This window comes from Lethenteron reissneri, chromosome 56, assembly GCF_015708825.2.
Source record: "Lethenteron reissneri isolate LAM-NWPU_2019-01 chromosome 56, ASM1570882v1, whole genome shotgun sequence".
Classification (NCBI taxonomy): domain Eukaryota; kingdom Metazoa; phylum Chordata; class Hyperoartia; order Petromyzontiformes; family Petromyzontidae; genus Lethenteron; species Lethenteron reissneri.
This window is the reverse complement of record NC_083834.1, coordinates 10200882-10221897: the sequence shown is the minus strand read 5'-3', so window position 1 is coordinate 10221897 and position 21016 is coordinate 10200882. Positions and strand designations below refer to the sequence as shown.

The 21016-nt window shown below is 54.3% G+C and overlaps 1 protein-coding gene across 6 annotated transcripts; it reads left to right on the top strand.

Annotated features, from left to right (window-relative positions):
* Nucleotides 1-1497: 1497 nt before the first annotated feature.
* LOC133356902 (rho guanine nucleotide exchange factor TIAM1-like) lies at nucleotides 1498-20663 on the top strand. Of its 6 annotated transcripts, none has more exons than XM_061574572.1 (13): nucleotides 1498-1634; nucleotides 7999-8099; nucleotides 8549-8617; nucleotides 10503-10628; nucleotides 11020-11128; nucleotides 13271-13450; nucleotides 13970-14085; nucleotides 14881-14998; nucleotides 16765-16835; nucleotides 17280-17355; nucleotides 17756-17837; nucleotides 18033-18250; nucleotides 18779-20663. In XM_061574572.1, exons 1-13 carry the CDS (start codon nucleotides 1574-1576, stop codon nucleotides 20089-20091), a joined length of 2640 nt encoding a protein of 879 aa, XP_061430556.1. In that variant the 5' UTR covers nucleotides 1498-1573; the 3' UTR covers nucleotides 20092-20663. The 6 variants fall into 6 exon arrangements, with proteins under 6 accessions (XP_061430556.1, XP_061430561.1, XP_061430559.1 ...); XM_061574577.1 differs by having other exon boundaries at nucleotides 18033-18309; nucleotides 18779-19608; XM_061574575.1 differs by lacking the exon at nucleotides 1498-1634 and adding an exon at nucleotides 5630-7068.
* The last annotated feature ends 353 nt before the right edge of the window (nucleotides 20664-21016 follow it).

Sequence of the window (21016 nt, the reverse complement as noted above, 5' to 3'; positions counted from 1 at the left end):
ATGTAAGTATCTGACCCCAGTGTTAATCTATGGGCTAATGTGAGTCTCTGACCCCAGTGTTAATCTATGGGCTAATGTAAGTCTCTGACCCCAGTGTTAATCTATGGGCTAATGTGAGTCTCTGACCCCAGTGTTAATCTATGGGCTAATGTGAATCTCTGACCCCAGTGTTAATCTATGGGCTAATGTGAGTCTCTGACCCCAGTGTTAATATATGGGCTAATGTAAGTATCTGACCCCAGTGTTAATCTATGGGCTAATGTGAGTCTCTGACCCCAGTGTTAATCTATGGGCTAATGTAAGTCTCTGACCCCAGTGTTAATCTATGGGCTAATGTGAGTCTCTGACCCCAGTGTTAATCTATGGGCTAATGTAAGTCTCTGACCCCAGTGTTAATCTATGGGCTAATGTGAGTCTCTGACCCCAGTGTTAATCTATGGGCCAATGTAAGTCTCTGACCCCAGTGTTAATCTATGGGCCAATGTAAGTCTGACCCCAGTGTTAATCTATGGGCTAATGTAAGTCTCTGACCCCAGTGTTAATCTATGGGCTAATGTAAGTCTGACCCCAGTGTTAATCTATGGGCTAATGTAAGTCTGACCCCAGTGTTAATATATGGGCTAATGTAAGTCTCTGACCCCAGTGTTAATATATGGGCTAATGTGAGTCTCTGACCCCAGTGTTAATCTATGGGCCAATGTAAGTCTCTGACCCCAGTGTTAATCTATGGGCTAATGTGAGTCTCTGACCCCAGTGTTAATCTATGGGCTAATGTGAGTCTCTGACCCCAGTGTTAATCTATGGGCTAATGTGAGTCTCTGACCCCAGTGTTAATCTATGGGCTAATGTAAGTCTGACCCCAGTGTTAATATATGGGCTAATGTAAGTCTCTGACCCCAGTGTTAATCTATGGGCTAATGTAAGTCTCTGGTCCCAGTGTTAATCTAAATCTGGGGCGTCACGGTAGCGAGATGTTAACTCCCTCGCCCGGTATGTAGGAGCACTTGGGTTCGATCCCTGCCATAAATGTCCACTCGATGAGCACACTTCGTTGAGCTATCTGTTTGTGATAGCCAGGCCACTTCTGAAAAAATAGCTACACACCTTATACCTGGTAACGTAAAAATATAGTTTATAATTTCTACGTTAGTTTAACACGTGGTAAGCTTTCGCAAACAATATCCATAATACATTCGTAATCGTGTTTTATCCATTTTTTTAAGCACCCTGTATAAATGTGTCATTAAACCCGCCGCCACCCGACACAGCCAATGAGTGAGGTTTTTTTTTTATCCGCGTAAACAGAACGTGCCAATTCGTTACGAGTGGAGCACTTGCCGGCTGTGTCTCGACATTTCGCCGTGTTCGTCTTCAATCCCAACTTGAGCCCTCCCGCCCGCCCGCCCGGGAAAGTCCATCCCGACCGCGCCTCCGCACCGCGAACCGAGACGCGCCCTGCCGCCCTAACGGATTTGGGTTTTGGTGCCACGGGCGGGAAAGAGGGTGGAAGTCAACTTCGCCTCGTCGAAGTTGAGGTCGCGTTTATTTATTTATTTGTTGTCAACTCGCTGGAATGCGCCCCGGCGGGTGCGGGGTTGACGGTCGCGCCGCGGAGGTCGCTTCACGGCACTCAGGTGGGTCTGCATGTGGACACGCACACATGTACACACGCACACACGTACACATGTACACACGTACACATGTACACACGCACACACGTACACATGTACACATGCACACACGTACACACGCACACACGTACACACGCACACATGTACACACGCACACATGTATACATGTACACACGCACACACGCACACATGTACACACGCACACATGTACACACGCACACACGTACACACGCACACACGTACACATGTACACACGCACACACGTACACACACACACAACAAGACAAAGATCCCCTGCATAGCCTTCACAAACTGTTGTGGAAAGTGCTGTTAGCGAGTAGCACCACCTATAAAGGGGTGAGTGGCAAGGACCACGCCCGGGCCGTATTTGTCTCCCCAGTGGCGATGTTTTTTACACACGGCACCAGGTACTTATTTGAGGCTGAGTCGACCTAGGGGAGGCCCAGGACCGGATCAGATAATCGTCACTGGTGTTTGCTGTGAGCGTGAATCGAACTCGGGTCGCCAGGTTCGTAGCGCAGCACGCTAACCGCTACACCACCGCTCATACGCGTACACACACACAGGCACTCGTACACACACTCGCTTACACACACAGACACGCGTACACACACACACACTCGTACACACACAACAACAACAACCGCCATTCGCCACGAAGTGTCGGTGACGTCACCACGACGCCTGTGCCAGGCTAGGTGCACCTTGAGGCTACGTGAAGTGTCGAACGCCCGCTGGCAGGAGGTCACGGGGCAGACCCAGGTGCCACGGGTCGACTGACTGAGATGACCGAGATGACTGGCTGATGCACCACCTGTGCCCCCTACTGTGCCAACTTGCTGTGCTTTAGCCATCCGGCCTCCGCTCGGAGTTGTGAGCGTCGCTCCTCCGCCCTCTGTTGTTGTTGGAGGGCGAATGCCTCCAACTGCCCAGTAGCGTCCTTCACGAGCCTCCTCCACAGAGGCCGATCCTGACACCGCTGATACCAGTCATTGGCAAGTCCACTCAGCTCCACATCCTCCTGTACCACATCACTCCATCTCTTCTCTAGCCCGTGTTGCCCCCGTTTTGCCCCCTCGATCCGGCCAAACAAAAGCTGTTTGGGCATGCGGTGATTGAGCATGCGGGCTACATGGCCCAGCCAACGCAGCCTTACCTGCCGAAGGAGCTCACCGATGGGACTTTGCCCAGATCTTTCAAGGATTTGTGAGCTCCTCACACAATCCAGCCTGGTTAAACCCAGAATGGATCGTAGGCAGGCCAAACTAAATGTTTCTAACCAGCGAAGATGCTCCATTAGGGGGGTCCACGTTTCGCAAGCGGAGAGAAGGGAGGGAATGACTGTGGCCGAGAAGACCTGAAGCTTTGTGCGGAGCGACACACCAGGCAGCTTCCACACAGCATTACACAACCGATGAAAAGATAATGCTGATTCGGAGTGAGACCTCCGCTGTTAAACCGGAGCCGGTCATTAGCACACTGCCCAGGTATAGGAAACTTTCCACTCTCTCCACAACTGCCACATCACCGATTGGGAGTTGTGGGGGTGGAGTGTCCGATGGTACAAAATACCCAGGCAGGTGCTTCGTTTTGGTGGGGCTGATGGTAAGGCCCCACCTCTTAGTGGCACACTCCAGTTTCAGCAGAAGCGTCTCCAACTCCTCCTCTGAATGGGCAGCAATTACCAAATCATCGGCATACATAACGTGGTTGACCAATAGGGAGCCATCCCTTGACCGCACCCGGGCATGGATCAGCCTCCCATTATATCTGTACCGAATGGAAATTCCCCCGGTATAGCTATTGAAGGCTTCACGAACTACGTGGTCAAAATAGATGTTAAATAATGTGGGAGCCAGAGGACATCCCTGTCGCACCCCAAGGTGTACAGGGAATGGCTCTGACTCCCGGCCACGTAGTTTTACTCGGGCCCGCTCACCATCATGCAGGTCCTTAATGATCGTGAGCAGAGGGTCAGGGACTCCGAAAGCACGAATAACAACCCAGAGCCCAGGCCTACTGATGGTATCATAGGCCTTGACCAGGTCAATAAAGCAGAGATGTAGGTCTTGTTGGAATTCCCTACACCTCTGCTGTCGTAGACGGATAGAAAATATGGCATCTGTGCAGGACCGCCCTTTCCTGAAACCGCATTGGGGCTCTGCAAGCCTCTCCTCAGCGTGCCTAGCAAGGCGATGTTGAATAATCCTTGCCAGGACCTTTCCCGGCACACTGAGGAGTGAGATGCCCCTGTAGTTGTTACAGTCTGTGTGGTCCCCCTTCTTAAAGAGGGGGACCACCAGGGCATCCTTCCAATCCTGCAGAACCCGTCCAGTCGTCCAGACTGTTGTTACGATATCATGTAGGGCAGTCTGTGCACAAACGCCACCCTCCCTCAGCATTTCGCTTGGGAGATCATCTCTGCCCGGTGCCTTTCCTGGTCTCAGACTCCGGATCGCCTTCAGTACTTCCTCAACAGATGGCACCTCAGCCAGCCACTCACAGGGGCTGGCTTCTTCCAATATTTGAGGCACCGCAGCCTCAGCAGGGTTATCCCCACTTTGTGCCATGATATTTTCCTGGCTGAGGGATTTCCCCTCCCCCAGGACCTCACAGAAATGTTCAGCAAATCTGCAAACCTGTTCCTGGGGGTCGGAGATTGGATCACCATTGTTTCCCCTAATGGTGGTAATAGGTGTGTCGCTGCAGGGTACTTTTTTGATGGAGTTAAATAGTGATTTGTGATCGCGGGTCACTGAGGCAGACTCCATCTCCTCAGCAACTCGCGACCACCACCATCCTTGCACCGCCTTACGGCTCTCCGAACCTCCGAGCGAAGGCTGCGGTAAGCCTCCTCATTCTCTGACGTGGGATGCTGTAGCCGATGAGAGTGGGCCTGTCGCTTTTTCTCAACTATCCTGAACACCTCCTCTGTCAGCCAGGGTTTCTGGGGAGGTCTGGACCGCGTACCCAAAGCAGCCATTGCAGCTGAATGAGTCACAGTCCTAAACCTCGCCCATTTACCCTCGACATCAGGAGGAGTGGGGGATGATGCGAACCCCAGCCGCAAACGATGATGAAATTCTCGCTTGCAACTTTCATCAGCTAACTGAGACCAGGCCACCTTAGGTTGGAATGGGGTCTTGGGTGTACACCCACCACCGGAATGGAAGAATGGCAGGCGCATCTTACAGATGACCAGTCGATGGTCAGAGGGCAGATCAGCTCCACGGTAGGTCCTGGTGTCAAGGACATGGGCTCGCATCCGCTGGTCCATCACTATGTAGTCCAGCAGATGTTCTTGCTTGGACCCGGTATGCATCCATGATGTTGTGTGGATGCGCCGATGCCGGAAGAGCGTATTGGTAATTACAAGCCCATGGGCTGCACAAAAATCTAGCAGCCTCCTACCGTTGTTATTGAGCTGATCTGACCCATGCCTTCCAATCACTCCAGACCAGGTGCCAGCATCATGACCAACTCGGGCATTGAAGTCACCCAACAAGATGACTCTGTCCCGAGTGGCCACTTTAGCCAGCACCTGTGACAGGAGGTCATAGAAGGCATCTGACTCATCGGCTTTGCCTGCATCCCTCAACGGATGTTCGTCTTCGGTGGGGGCATAAGTAACCACGACCACCACTCCTCGCCTCCGGTTGATGGGAAGGCGAGCCCAAAGTATCCTGGGGCTTACAACTTCCCACACCTCACCGCCACGCTCCCACGCCCCCTTAATTTTTTTGTTCAGAAGAAGAGACACACCCTGTTGTTTGGCAGTCTCCTGCCCTGAGTAGAGAGAGGACTGTCCACCCCTCATGGTGGCAGGAGCGGGAACCGGTCCACCGGACCTCCTGAATGCCACAGAGATCTAGGCGGTACCAGTCCAGCTCCCGACAGAGGAGTGGCAGCCTCTCCTCTGCAGTGAGCATTCGAACATTCCACGTGGCCATCCGTAGTGGCCTTTCGTTGTTTCTGGAGGAGCTCCGAGGGTGAAGATTCAATCTCCCGGCTCTGCCAATTGGGGTTTGGCCAGGAGACGTCATAGACGCCTGTCCCCCCGGGGCCTCCGGCACAAGCTTATTTGTTACATATTTATATTTAATACACACACACCCACGCACACACACCTACACAACAACAACCGCCATTAGCCACTAAATGGCGGTGAAGTCACCACGACGCTTGTGCCACACATACCTACACACACACATACACACCTATACACGCACAGCCACGCATAGCCTTGTCAGCCTGAGTGAGCGAGCGTTCGTGTTAAGACGCAGGCAGAGGCATGCAAGAGCTGAGTGGAACACCTCCACACACGCATACCACACGTACACCACACACTGTACTCTACTCTTACTTTTAATATAACACCCGTACACACACACGCGCTTATACACACACACACGTACACAAACACACAAAGGCAAAGATCTCCCGTATTGCCTGTAACGGACTGTTGGGGCAAGTGCTGTTAGCGAGTAGCACTTATGAAGACCGGCACGGCAAACGAGGGGGTGGGTGGCCAACACCACGCCCGGCCGCCTTTGTCTACCTAGCGGCGATGTTTACACACCGCAGCAAGTAGGCGTTTAAGGCCGAATCGACCTAAAGGGGGAGCAGGACCGGTTCAGATAATCGTCACTGGCGTTGGTCGTGAGCGGAAATCGAACTCGGGTCGCCGGGTTCGTAGCGCAGCGCGCTAACCGCTACACCACCGCTCCCCGCACAAAGATCACCCGTGTAACCTGAACAGACTGGTAGGGCAAGTGCTGATACCGAGTAGCAGCACCTATGAAGGCCTCCACACACACAGGTACACACACAGGTACACACACACAGGTACAATAAACACCGATGTACACAAACACACATGTACACAAACACACACAGGTACACACAGGTACACAAACACACATGTGCACAAACACATACAGGTACACAAACACACAGGTACACACACACACACAGGTACACACACAGGTACACATACAGGTGCACACACCCACAGGTACACAAACACACAGGTACACACACATACAGGTACACACACAGGTACACACACAGGTACACACATACAGGTACACACAAGGTACACAAACACACACAGGTAATCACACACAACACTGCCATTGTATTCACCACCCCCCACCACTCCACACACACACACCCTTGTTGACACACCCGTGATCACACGCAGTCACGCTCTTATCACCTCGCGCAAAGCGGTCGTGTGCTCGGCGTGGAGCGAGCGAGAGAGGAGCGAGCGAGGGGGCCAGCGGCGACTCCTTCGTCACGTCACCGCGCACGTGCGCGCAAGCCCTCACACGCAATCGCCCACGTGACTTCCGACAGAACAACACGCGCTCCTCGACTTTGCACAGCGGCAGCAGCAGCAACAACAACAATCGCCGTGCGTCATGCACTGTGTGTACGTTTCATTTATTTCGCACCGTACGTAGCCGACCGTGCTGATCGGAGGTGTGGGTGAGTGACTATGTGAGTCTATGCGTGTGCGTTGAACTTCTTTTGCACCGTACGCAGCCAACCGTGCGTGGATGGGCGAGTGAGTGGGTGAGTGACTATGTGAGTGGGTGAGTTACTATGTGAGTCTATGCGTGTACGTTTAACTTTTTTCGCACCGTACGTAGCCGATCGTGCTAATCGGAGGATCAGTGAGTGACTATGTTGGTCTATGTACTCTGTGTATGTTGAACTTCTTTCGCGGGGTGAAACAAAATACCGATAAGACTTCTGTAATAAGCGAGCGCCATCTCCTGCATAATTGAGGGGTTACACTTTACACACTGTCGTACAGTCCACGCCTTATCAGTAGTCGGGTTCTATCTGGGGGAAAGGTTAATGGGCGGAGCTAGCATGGAAGCCTCTGGAACGTTCTCGAAGGTTCCTCGAGGGGCGTGGCCAGAGGCGGGGCTTAGCCTCGGAAAAGGGAATAAAAGCGGGGGGTAGCGGAAGGTTCGGGGTCGGTGGTTGAAGATCGAAGAGGAGCTCCACGTCGCTGCTGCCCCCCCATTTCCACCAGCCATGTGGCGGCTCGACCTCCAACTGCTCAGCCGCTCCCCAGCGCGCCGCCAGCCAGCGGTGCGGTGGAGATCGGGGTGAGCGCCACGTGGTTGCGGGGCAGCGCAGTCACACCAAAAAGGAACGACGGCATCCGCGTAACGAGAGGAGTCGTGGCTGTGAAAGAACTATTAATAAATATTAAGTAAAGTTCTGCCGTGTTGGAGCCACTTATTACACTTCTTCTTGTACTGTGTCGATTTTGGCACTGTATTGAAACAGATTTTTGACTCTACCTTGAACCCTGACCTCCCTATCCCAGAGGCCATGGCTGCCACGAGAGCAAGTGGGCGGCTCTCGGAAGCCGATCGACTCCGCAAGGGAATCCTGGAGCTCGTGGACACGGAGGGCTCCTACATCCAGGTGCCAGGGGTTCATAATGGCCGTGTCGGACACACTGAACCAGCAGTGCTGAGATTCTGGGTTCAAGTCCTGGGTCTTAGTGTCCCTATCTTAGAGGGCTCATGTCAGCGAGAGAGTGGTGACGTTCAAGTCATCGTTCGAGAAATCTCTCTCATTCATAGGGCTCATTCTGGCCGCGTCAGAGACACCGAGCCACCACTGGTGAGAGACTGGGTCAGACCCCTGGGTTCAAAACAATCGTCGGTCATTGTTATAATAATAATGCCAAGTACTTTTACAGGAAAGCTTAATTGAGTCTCTTTTCAGCTGCACTGCAGTAGCAGCAGGCAGCATCAGGCAGAAGCACAGCAGCAGCAGTTACACGTCAGAAATGACCAGATGCGGTTCTCATTTGGAGAGTTTCATGGCCTCAGGCCACTGATCATTGTTGTTCTTTTTTGCTTTCACAGGACCTGATAGATTTACGAGATCATTATCTTGAACCTTTACAGCTGGAGGAATTTTTCACTCACCTTGAGGTATGAATCGCACCGGAGGTTCCGATTCAGCTGATTTATCTGGAGACGTAGTTTCCGAAAACCTGGTTTTAGGATCAGTGTCTTGAGACCGGGTGTCAGGGTCGGTGTCTTGAGACCGAGTGTCAGGGTCGGTGTCTTGAGACCGGGTGTCAGGGTCAGTAAAAGTTGTCTGTTGGACCACTCGCATGCTTATGTAATAATCCTTCTGAGACGGCTTCGGAATCGGTCCTTTTTATTTCCACTTCCACAATACACTTTACTCACACACTCTCCGTTGCCGGCAGACAACAGAGAGCGGGCAGACTTCACACCAAGTTCCCACCGCGCACGTGGCACCTAGAGCCCCCGTACGCGCGTGGCTCTTGCTCTGCTCGTTCCCCAGTCTGCTCTCGATCATTCTCTCTCTCTCTTAATCCCTTCGTCACGTGGTACCCCCCAGCCAATCCTCCGTAGACAGCATTCACCGTTCTCGATGGTTACCTGTCAATCCCGGGACCACGCCTCTGATCCGGCTCCCCATTAGCTGGGGCCCCGAATGGCCAGGCCACTCCCCCCTGCTAACACGCCACAATCACGCAGAGGCCATGTTCCCTGTCTCAACCCTTATTGGCTACAAAGCAGGACCGGCAAGCCAATCCCCACGTGAACCCTCTATGGCTGTTATTACACTTATGTAAAGGAGGAGCCGACACCAGATTGCAGGGGTCTCGTCCTTTATTCCTTTTCTTCCATCCACACCTGTCCCCCAGCCGTCCCATATCGTTCCCGCCAAAGGCCCCCTCTTCCCGCCCGTTCTCTCCTTATATCTCCTCGATCACCCCTCCCACTAACCCACCTATTGGTGGGAATCCTTCCCCTGACACCCCTACACTTATATAAATGGCATTAAATTACATTTCGAACTTTGCAGACGTGTGTTGCTGCCTGTGCGTCCTGTGAGCGTGTGTATCTGTCTCGTGTTTGCGAATTTATATACTCTATGAATTTTTAGTGACTTCCTTAACCTTACTAAACTTCGTACTCCTATCGTGTTTTTGTACTGTTTGTTGTTGTGCCCTTCTGACCCCGTTCTCGATACTGGATATGTGTGAAAAAGAGCTTCATAGCTCGTCGGATTATTCCAGTCTATAGAAATATTCTAAAGATTATGTGTTAGGAGGCTCCTCTACTTACGAGCATTCGATTTACGAACTTTCCGAGACACGAATAATCCTGGTTCGTACGGCCCAAGTTGCCTTTTCGGACCGAGAATCGTAATGTTCAACGGCCGCGCAATAGATGGCGGCGTTTGTTGGGTGTGACAGGGTGGAGGATGAGGTCAACTGATGAGGAACAGGAGGCTGAGCAACCCCAAGGGTTCGACACCGATCAGCTGACTGCAGGTTTCAGCGTGATTGAGAAGGCACCGCCTTGTTTTGAGTCTCAGGACACAAACACTGCAAGGGTTACTCAGGTGTCAGCAGCTGTCCACGATGCTATCGTCTGTCACAAGTGGATTTGTGAAGAGAAGAAGAGAGCCACTGTGCAGACATCTCTTGGTAGGTTTTTTTTAAGAGAGCAGAGAGAAAACACGAGCACCAAAGGGAATTAGCATCTACATCTGCTCAACATGAACACCCAGTGGCATCGACATCTGCTCAACATGAACACCCAGTGGCATCTACATATGCAGAACATAAAGAACCAGTGGCATCTACATCTGCAGAACGTAAAGAACCAGTGGCATCTACATCTCCAGGAGATTTTACAACTTTTATAGCCATTCCCCGTGTACATGCCGTACAACCCGTTTGTAATCGACAGGTGTAAAGTTGGGACTTACGAACAGACCTCTGAAACTTGACTCGTTCGTAAGTACGGGTGTCCCTGTACGTGTGTCGTGTAGTTGGACTCGGTGCTGTCCGTTCTGCACGAGCTAATTTCCTTCCACCAAGAGTTTGTCGCCACTCTGAGACAAGGGATGGACCTAGCACCAGACTTCCAGAACCTACAGTCACCCGCCGACTTCAAGGTGACGGAGCCTCCTCCCTCTCTGATCTCCTCTCTCTCAGTAAACCAGAAGGCAATGCCTCCTCCTCCCTCCTCATCCTTGTCTCCCCCTCTCCATGTCCCTATCTTCCACGTGTCTTCCTCCGCCTCCCTGCGCCTCCGTATGCTTCTGTCTCTCTGTGCACCTTCGTGTCTCTCCCAGTCTCCCCATGTCTCTCCCCATATCTCTCCCCATATCTCTCCCTCTGCATCCTAATGGCCTTCCCCCCATGTCTCTTCATGTGTGGCTCTCCACGTGCCTCTCCCCATAACTCTCAGTGTCTCTCCTTGTCTCCCCATCACTGTCCCCACGTCTCTCTCCCCATGTCCCACCCCCCCCCCCCCCCCCGTGTCTCTACCCCTCCCACCCACAGCGCGTGCTCTTCTCGCTGGGTGGCTCCTTCCTCTTCTTCTCGGAGCGCTTCCGCCTGTACAGCGCGTACTGTGCCAGTCACGCGCGCACGCAGAGCTGCCTGCGCACAGGTGATGCACAGACGCAACAACACGGACCCAACAACACGGACGCAACAACTCGGACGCAACAACTCGGACGCAACAACACGGATGAGGCACAGGTCCCCCGTGCAGCCTGTGCACGAGGCGGGGGCGGTGTCGTTGCGAACGCCCTGGGCCGCCTGTCGCCCCCCCCTGTACCGGTGTTGACGCGCGTTTTAAGGCTGCACGGACCTAGGGGAGGCCCGGGCCAGGCTCTGGTACCACTTGCCAACCACGTCATCTGTCCACGGCTGGGAATCGGATTAAGCTCCAATTGGCTTGGACCATCCGACCAGTCCAGCTGATCAACCGTCGTCGTCATCGTCGTCATCAACGTCGTCGGCAACAACAATCATCGATCTCTTGATCAATCAATCATCGTCATCATCCGTCTATCCATATAACCATTCATCCCAGTCAATCATCATCACTGACGATCCATCAATAATCCATTAAGGGTCCATCATCAACATTGATGGTTGTGGCCGGGAGCTTTATTTACGTATTATTATTCCACTCGTTTTCAAGAGGGTCCTGCCAAACGTGGGGGCGACCTGGCCCTGTTAAGATGCCAACTGAGGAATTTTCAGTAGCGCGTGGCACCGCTCTCTCGCGAGCGAAGCACACGGCAGCAAGTATCGTCGTTGTTGCCATGTTTAACACGTGGTAGGCACACGTGGCAAGTATCGTTGTTGTTGCCATGTTTAACGCGTGGTAGGCACACGTGGCAAGTATCGTTGTTGTTGCCATGTTTAACACGTGGTAGGCACACGTGGCAAGTCTCGTTGTTGTTGCCGCCATGTTTAACACGTGGTAGGCACACATAACCAATATTATCCGTAAGAGGTTTTATGGGTTAGTTTCGCGTAAATATATAAACGCATCATTCAACCTGCCACCGCCCGACGCAGCCAATTAGTAAGGCGTTTGTCACGTTTTTAAGAACGAAACAGGAGGATTTCTCCACAACTATGGCTGTCGCCTGATGATGCTGGTTGTAAGCAGGGGCGGTTTCTTCATTAGGGCGATTGGGCGACGCACCACCAATGTCATTCAACCACAGAGTCACGCTAGCCGTCACTGTGCCTCTGGATATAGTCCAATCAGCATCATGTCACGTTCTGTGGAGTACCGCCTCTTTTTGGGCGATTTCACTCCGGCTGAGAATCGCCCCGAGTGGCCCCATAGACTTACATTCAAATAAGTTTTTTTTCGAACGGGGGGCGCTGCAATGCATTCTCTATGGCTTCCGGGAGGGCTCGCACTAACGTGCTTACGTCATCATACGTAAGCACGTTTCATCCAACAATATAATGTCGCCACCTAGTGGAATCTTTAATAAAAGAAACTTGAGTGGATTGTATTAATAGTGAGTATAGAAACAAACAAGATGTATTGTAAGAGTCACTTTATTTTTCATTAATATTAAAGAAGTGAAGTTGCCTTTACATGCTTAAGCTGTTAATTTATCCATTGCATGGGTGGACCTTATCCTTATCAATCATCCAGACATTTGCCCCCCCTGAGAGATTTTGCAGGAGCCGCCACTGGTTGTAAGTACTGGCGAAATGTCTCACTCGAATTGCAAATGTCGTGGGTTTTACTCTCTAACACACAACCGGTGTTGCTGTACTCGTAACGAATTGCCATGTTCTGTTTACGTGACAAACCTTACTCATTGGCTGTGTCGGGTGGTGGTGGGTTTAACAACACATTCATATTTACTGCGTGATCTAACCCAAAACAAGCCTCTATTGTGGATGTTGTTGTTGTTGTTATTGACTGTTGACCGTGAGCGGCACGGCGCAGTCATCCGCCCTGCCGCTTGGGGCCAACCTCCTTGTTGTGGCCCTTGCTCTTGGTGGCGTCGTCGTCGTTGTTGTTTCTGATGATGTTGAAGTTGTTTTCGATGCTGCTGCTGTTGTTCATGTTGCCGCTGATGTTGTTGATGTTATTGTTGATGTTGCTAATGTTGCTGTTAACGTTGTTGATCTTGCCGCTGATATCGTCGTTGCTAATGTTGTTACTGTTGCTGCTATTGTCGCTGTTGCTACCGCTGTTGTTGATGTTATTGTTGACGTTATTGTTGACGTTATTGTTGATGTTGTCGTCGTCGCTGTGCGCCGTCAGCCTCCGAGGAGCCGGCTCTCGCCGCCGCCCTGAAGCGGCTGAACCCCGACGGCCAGCACGCCTCCTCGCTGCCCTCCCTCCTCATCAAGCCCATCCAGCGCGTGCTCAAGTACCCGCTGCTGCTGCACAGCTTGGTGTCACCCACCGAGCCGGACAGCGAGGAGCGCTACCACATGGCGGGTGAGGACCGCGCCAACTCCTGCCGGGAGCGGGGGGAGGCGAGGCAGGCGGGGGGGGGGCGAGTTTGACAAACAAGAGGGCCGTGCGACTCGGGGGGGCCGTCCGGAAGTGCGGGTTAACTTGCCGGCACCCCCCCCCCCCCCCCCCCCAATAAAGATTCGGATCAATCAGCGTCGATGGGTGCGACCGCGGCCGATGGGCAGGCCCGTGTGTGGTGGGGTAAAGAGTGGGTGACTCCCACTTCTTCCAGTGGAGGAGTGGGCCAGATGCCTTCTACTGGAGGGAGGGGAGAAACCGAAAGCGGAAATGTTTCGAGTGAGTGGGTGCGAGTGAGTGGGTGGGTGAATGAGTGGTTCAGTGGGTGAGTGTGTGAGTGTGTGAGTCGGGGGATGGGTGAGTGAGTGGTTGAATGTATGAATGAGTGAGTGGGTGAGTGGTTGGCTAAGCAAGTGTGTGAATGAGTGGGTGAGTGGTTTGGGTGGGTGAGTGGTTTGGGGACCGACGTTTTGTCTCTGGCAGAGGCCCAGCGCGTGATGCAGGAGGTGGCCGGGCAGATCAACAACGCTCAGCGGCTCTTCGAAGAATTCGGAGAAGCGTTTCACCAGCTCTCTGCCCAGCAGCCTTCGGGAGACGAGGTACGTTCACCAACTGTTCACTAACTGTTCACTAACTGCTCACTAACTGTTCTGACCTTCACCAAGTGTTTGCCAACTGTTCACCAACTGTTCACTCACATTCTCCAACTGTTCATCAACTGTTCACTGACGTTAACTAACTGTTCATCAACTATCCACTAACTGTTCACCAAATATTCACCAACTCTTCACTAACGTTCACAAACTGTTCACTAACGTTCACCAACTGTTCACCAACCGGCCGGGGCGTTCGCCGCTCGTCACAGAGGTAGCTGCTGCACTCTCCGCCGCGTACCAGGGCCACGGCAGCGCCAACGAAGAAGATCTCCGCCACGCCGTTCTCTCGACGCCCCCCGCGCTCCACCTTTCTTCACGACGCCGTTTTGCGCGCGTTCAAAAGTCCCGCCTGCCGCGGCGACCATCGCCCCCCAACCCTCCCTGCGGAAGCCCACCTTCTGGTCAAAGAGAGGAGTCTGGAGACTTGGCGAGGCATCGACAGATTCAAGGGGAAGAAGGAAGAGAAGGGCGATTGCGGCACGTGACGGCGATCGGGATGGCGGCGCTCCAGTGACGCCATCTACACCGCCTCTCCCTCTCTCCCACTTCGTATGTCCTCGTCTGTGTTCCCATCTCCCTTTGTCCCCGTCACGTATCCCTCTGTGTGTCTCCCCCCCCCCGTGCCCCCTCCTGTGCCCCCCCCCTGTATACCCCATGTGCACCCCACATGTCCCCTCTCTGTCCCCCTCCACCCCATGTGTCCCGCCCCCCCGTGTCCGCCCCCCCCACCCCGTACAGGTCGTGGACCTGTCGATGGGCGACCTGCTGCTGGACGAGCACGTGTGCTGGCTCAACCCGCCCGCTCCGCTCGTCCGCTCGGCACAGTGGCGGCACGGCCTGGGCGCGAGAGTCTTCGGTACGGACCCTGGCACCGACTGGAGGGGCGCCACCGTGGCCAGGAGATGTTAACTACCTCGCCCGGTATACAGGGGGTCGTGGGTTCGATCTCGACCCTGACGCCTGCTGTATATTTGTAGTTTGCGTGTCTCTCTCTCTCTCCCCGTGGTCGCGTGGATTTTCCTCCGGGTTTTCCCCTCCACATTTAGAATCAACGTGCCCTTATATTAGCCAGCTGCTGTAAATTTCCACACTGTGACAGGACACTTCGCTGAGCTATTATTTGTGGCCAGGACGCTTCTGAAAAAAAGCTACGTAGCTCGGTGGGACCTTACCTGGTTACCAAAAAATCGTTTCAAGACTCCTCCAACACGACCTGCGGCACCAACACATCTCCTCCCCATGTGCATCCAGTATTGGGCACATGACGATGATGTGGCCAGCAGTGGATCGACCATGACGATGATGTGGCCTGGTCTAAAACCCTGGCGAGACTCCGAGCGATGCTGGGATGTGACAGAATTTCTTTGTTTGCGCTTTTGTTGTTTGGGTGCCAATTCTCAATTTTGTTTATTCATTTTAGATATTTCCCTGGGAGGAGGGTTTTTTTATTTACTCGGTGTAGTGGCTGCACGTGGGGATTTGGTCCTTATACACAATGAATGTCCAGCATTACGGAATATGTAAAATATTGTTACGCTCAATGCTTTGTGTTACCACTCGCACTGTATCACGTGACGCAAGCTCTGAACACCGGCTCCAACCCCGAGGGTCACACTGACCACGATCACTAACACGGGATTCGAACATCAACTCAGACTCTCAGGCTAGCCTCACCCCGTCGCCACCACGAACCCATCCGGCACCCCTCACTCCTGCTCACTCCCTCAGTCACTCACCCAAACACTCACCCATTAACATACTCACCCACTCACGTAGTCACTCACCCACTCACTCACCCATCCTCCGATTAGCACGGTTTGCGGAAGACTCCCAGCCACGAAGTGTATGACAAGAGAGCCACGCACATCAACATCAAACTCCGCCCACTGTTGTAAAGATATGGCAACTACTGTACTGTAGAGGCGATCACGTGGATTTCGAATTAACCGGAGCAACATATTGTTCGGTTTAAGCACGTGGCTTGTAATAAACATTTGCAAAGATAACAATGTGTCACTGTCAAGATGTTGAAACACCAAACAGAATCCTTATTCAAGGAATCCTGTCTGCATAAGGCGGACAGCCTTTGGCGTTCTCTGGTCTAACACTTTGAGACGAGGCTCAAAAGAAAGCTGTCTCTGGTGTGGACCAATCAGTTTCAACGCCAAATCATCATATATTATCAGAGCACGGTGTTTTTTGTTTGCATGTTCACCACAAGTACTATGTGTGGTTAATGCAGACAGGATTCCTTGAACAATGATTCTGTCTTGGTGTTTTAACATCTTGACACAACTGTTGTTTTATTGCCAGAAAGGGTAAAACCGAGTGTTATATTTTGATACTGCCAAGAAAGGTCCCACAATGTATCGCTGTTTTAGATGAATATTCTGGGCTTAAGGGAAAATCCAAGAGTCATTCATTCGTGTCAAAATCTCAGGTGCGCGGTTAATCCGCATAGCGGATAAACCGCACGCGGATAATCGAGAGACTGCTGTACATGCACCGTACGCACCATGTGTGTGCGCGCACTTGCGTACCGGTCGTCATAGGTGCTACTCGCTCGCAGCACTTGTCCCAACAGTCTGGTGAAGGCTACACGGGGTACCTTTGTCTTTGCAGTGTTCAAGACGGCCGTGGTGCTCGTGTACAAGGAGGATGCAGCCATGGGGTCGCTCAGGGCCAAGAAGCGCGTGGGTGGAGACGCACGCTGTGACGCGCGTCACAACCGCACACACGTACACACACACATGCAGTCACCCCGCGTGTGTGCGAATGTGACCCGCGTCACAACCGCACACGCAGTCACCTTGAGTGTGTTGGGTTGTGACGCGTCACCTCACACACACGCGCGCGCGATCACCCCACGCGTGTGTGTGACACGCGCGAAAGCCACACACACATGATGATGATGTGATGATTTGGTGACAATTGACGATTTTTATGATGATGATGATGATGATAGTTATGATGATGTGGTGAGGATGATGGTGTTGATGATAGTTGTGATGGTAAAGCTGTGATGATGATAATAGTTGTGATAGACGTGTTTTAATAATATGTTCAGGATAATGGTTTTGATGATGGATTTAATGATGATGCTGCTGCTGATGGTGACGTCTGGTTTATCCCATCAGGAGGAGCCCGACCTGATCAAGTACAAACACCTCATCCCCACGAGTCAACTCGAGGTGCACACGGAGCACGGCGCCGGTGAGAGGCGCCGCACCGCAGTCCCCAACGACGCCGCAATCCGTGGGCTCCAGGGGGCAGCTCGAGCCAGCGACCCCAGGGGTCACCACGGGTTCAAACCCCCCCACCGGGCCGATCGTCGTCGCACCAATCGGCGCGTGGCCGCGACACCGCTAGAGGCTCAGGGTTTGAGCCCAGCGGCCACCCCGGTTAACGCTGCCGGGGTTTAAACACGTAGTCGCATTGCTCGGGTTTTTTGTTTTTGGGGGGGGGGGGGGTTAGATTGCGTAAATATATAATTGTGTCTGTCGTTATACCCCGCCACCACCACTCGACAGGACATGGTTGTCACATAAACAGAACGTGCCCAATGAGTTACTAGTTCACGGAATGTGACCGAGCCGCGTGTTGCTCCGTGCAGACGGCGGGCGGAGCGCCGTGTGGGAGCTGAGGCACGCGGCGCGGGGAGCGAGGCCGGCGGAGACCTTCACGCTGCAGGGACGGTGAGGCCGCGACCACAACTACCACAAGTACCGCACAACTACCGCACAACTACCGCACAACTACCACACACCACTACGCCTGCCGGTGATCCCCATGACGACGCTCTATGCTGTCACCACCAACCCAGCCGCTGACGATGTTGGCGATGATCCTACCGCTGCCCGCCGCCACCCACACCTCCCCTCTCCCACCAGCGACCCGTCCCGGCGCTCCGCCTGCGTCTCTGCCGTCCGCTCCCTGCTGCGTGCGGCGCTGAGATCCCGACTGCTCAACCGAGACGCCTCCGCCACCTCCGCCACCTCCGCCACCTCCGCCACGCCGCCGCCCTCGTCCTCCTCCCGGCACTACCAGCCCTTCGGGGGCGACCGGCTGTCGGCCCTGCGCGCCCGATACCACCGCCATGACAGCAGCGGTAAAAACGGGCGGCCGCGATGGGCATCTCGGAGACGACCGAGCCGGCGCTGCCACGCGGTAGGCAGCGCCGGCCAGCTCACGATGTGGAGACGTTACTGCGTGTTGAACTTCTAGAGTGCCGTGCGTGGCCAAGCGTGCTAATCGGATGGGCGAGTGTGTCGGTGAGTGACTGTGAGAGTGGCTGAGTGACTATGTGAGTCTATGTGCGTGCGTTGAACTTCTTTTGCGCCGTACGTAGCCCAACGTGCTCATCGGAGGTGCGGGCGGGCGGGTAAGGACGACAATGGAAACAGCTTGGCCATGTGCAGAGACACTTCGCCCGCTAGCCCTTGACCTTTCAGGTTCGGGCCATGGGGTGTGTGGGTCTCCCACTGCGGGTTTGGTGATGCTGAGCCAGCGCCACCGAGGTCCTGGCTTCTCGTCTCCGAGTCCGGGTATCTGATCAGGGGGGGGGGGGGGCGGGGGGGTTTATGACGACGCCAGTTACGACTAATCTTGACGGCCGCTTCGCAAACCTCTCTTGCAGAACCGAGCAGTCGTCGCTTGCGTAAAAATAGCAGCGGCGGCGGCATCAACAGCAGCATCAGCAACGACAGCAACAGCAGCAGCGACAACAACGACAGCATCAGCAACGACAACATCAGCAGCAGCGACAACAACGGCAGCATTAGCAACGACAACAGCCTCTCACATCCGCCGGAGCCGACGCCTCCCACACGCCAGACAGAAACAAGTGCGAACTTCAGGGACGTCAAACGGAGGCTGGGAGCCAGCAGGCGGCAGCAGGCGCCCCTCGCTGCCGGCGCTGGCGCCGTTGGTGGCTTGGAAGGTGACCACGGAGGACCGGGCGACGGCGGCGAATACGGTCAAAGGGCGGGTAGTTACGGAGGCCACCGAGACAATTACAAAGGAGGCATCGGTGTCATCAGAGGAGAAAGATATGGTGCTGGAGGGGGCGGCGCCACTGAAAGAGATCACGGAGTTTGTCATGGACGTGGCGATGGCGGTGGTGATGATCGGAGAGTGGTTGGTGGTGGCAGTGGTATTGGGAGAGCTCCCAGAGGCGACGATGAAAGAGGAGGAAGAGGCAGTGTCAGAAAGGGTCACCGTGGTCTTGGTCATGAACCTGAAGGGGGCATCGATGTTCCGGGAGATCCGAGGGTTGGTGGTGATGGTGGTGGCGGCGGCATGAGCAGAAGAGGTTGCGGAGTTGGCTATGGAGGAGTTGGTGGCATCGGAGTTGGCAGCAGAGAAGGCGGACGAGCCGTCGAAGGTCACGGAGGTGCCCGTGGGAGAGGCGGAGCATCCCTCGACCGCGGCGGCGAGCGTCGCCTGGACGAACGCGGCGGCGGTGGCCGTGGCACCGTCGGAGGCGGCGCCATCGATGTCGCCGCCGCCGCCGGCCGCGGCGACAATCCGGCAGGAGCTACCGTTGTGGGCGGAGGCCTTCGCGGCGCGGACGCCCTCGCCGACCGGCGAGCAAGAACCCTGGACGGCGGTCGCTCGCGACGCCGCGGCGACGAGGAGCACGGCGAGGACCACCGCCAGCCCCTCGACGCCGCCCTGGCGGAGGCCACCCTCCTCCTGCGGCGCCTCCAGGCGAGGAACCTCGAGCGGCAGCAACGCAGGGCGGCCTCGACGTCCTCGGGGGCCTCCTCCCCCCGGGCCTCGCCGCTCCGCTCTCCCTTCTCCTCGCCCTCCCAGGCGGTGTCCCGCGGGGGGGGGCCCGGGGTGGGGGCCGTGACGCCGCAGCAAGCGCTGGCGCGGTCGGGGCACGGCGCGAGGGCGGTGTACGACACTCGCACGCAGGCCATCGCGTTCGGCGAGAGGCACGCGTGATCTCTCGGGGTTGCGGGGGGGGGGGTGTTCGGCGGAGGCCGTTTTGCTGCAGCCCTCTCGAGTTTGGCCGAGAGTTTCCCGGTTCGTGGGAGCTCGTTGAAAGCGAAGAGATTTACGCGAATGTGAAGGGGAGGAGACCTGGGAAGGACGCATCGCGGCCAGGAGGGACGACGGTCGGCCGGGGGGTCGGGGGCGGGGGGGGGTCGAGGCTCATGTCGGGAGTGGCCGCCGAAGTACGGAGCACGGCCAAAGACCAAAGAGGAGGATCTCTCCACAGCTCGTGGCTGTCGCCTGACCATGCCGATTGTTGTTGTAATTACCGGCGAAACGTCATGGCACTCAAATTGTAAACGTTGTTGTTGGTTTACGTGACGAACCTTAGTGATTGGCTGTGTCGGCTGGTGGCGGCTTTAATGACACATTTATATCTTAATTTTGGAGCTTTCGTGACTGCAGGAATTATTTTTTGGTTTTTTCGGTAAAGTCACGTATAAAAATAAAATAATAAATTAAATAATAGCATACGACGTTTCGATTGCAACACAAGCAATCATCATCAGGTATAATGAAATAGCGACATAGAATATAACCAGAAAACTATAGACAGACATATAAGCAGACAGATATCACCAAGATACATAGAGAGAGCAACCCAGGTACAGAGAGAGGTGATCGTCTCTGTGGGGTGGCCTTAAATAGACAGAGGGGGGCGGAGGCAGAGAGAGGGAGGGGGTAGGGAAAACATTTACATTTAGTGTGTTCTGTCTCCCTCTAAGCCTGCTTACCTTACTCCCCTCCCTTCGTACTCATTGACATGTAAATGTTTTCCCTACCCCCTCCCTCTCTCTGCCTCCGCCCCCCTCTGTCTATTTAAGGCCACCCCACAGAGACGATCACCTCTCTCTGTACCTGGGTTGCTCTCTCT

Bases quoted from the DNA above. Each gene is read 5' to 3' on its own strand.
- LOC133356902 (XM_061574572.1), top strand. From the start codon at position 1,574: ATGCGCCCCGGCGGGTGCGGGGTTGACGGTCGCGCCGCGGAGGTCGCT. The intron at 1,635-7,998 runs GTGGGTCTGCAT...TCCCTATCCCAG, and splicing joins GGTCGCTTCACGGCACTCAG to AGGCCATGGCTGCCACGAGA. The intron at 13,451-13,969 runs GTGAGGACCGCG...TGTCTCTGGCAG, and splicing joins GGAGCGCTACCACATGGCGG to AGGCCCAGCGCGTGATGCAG.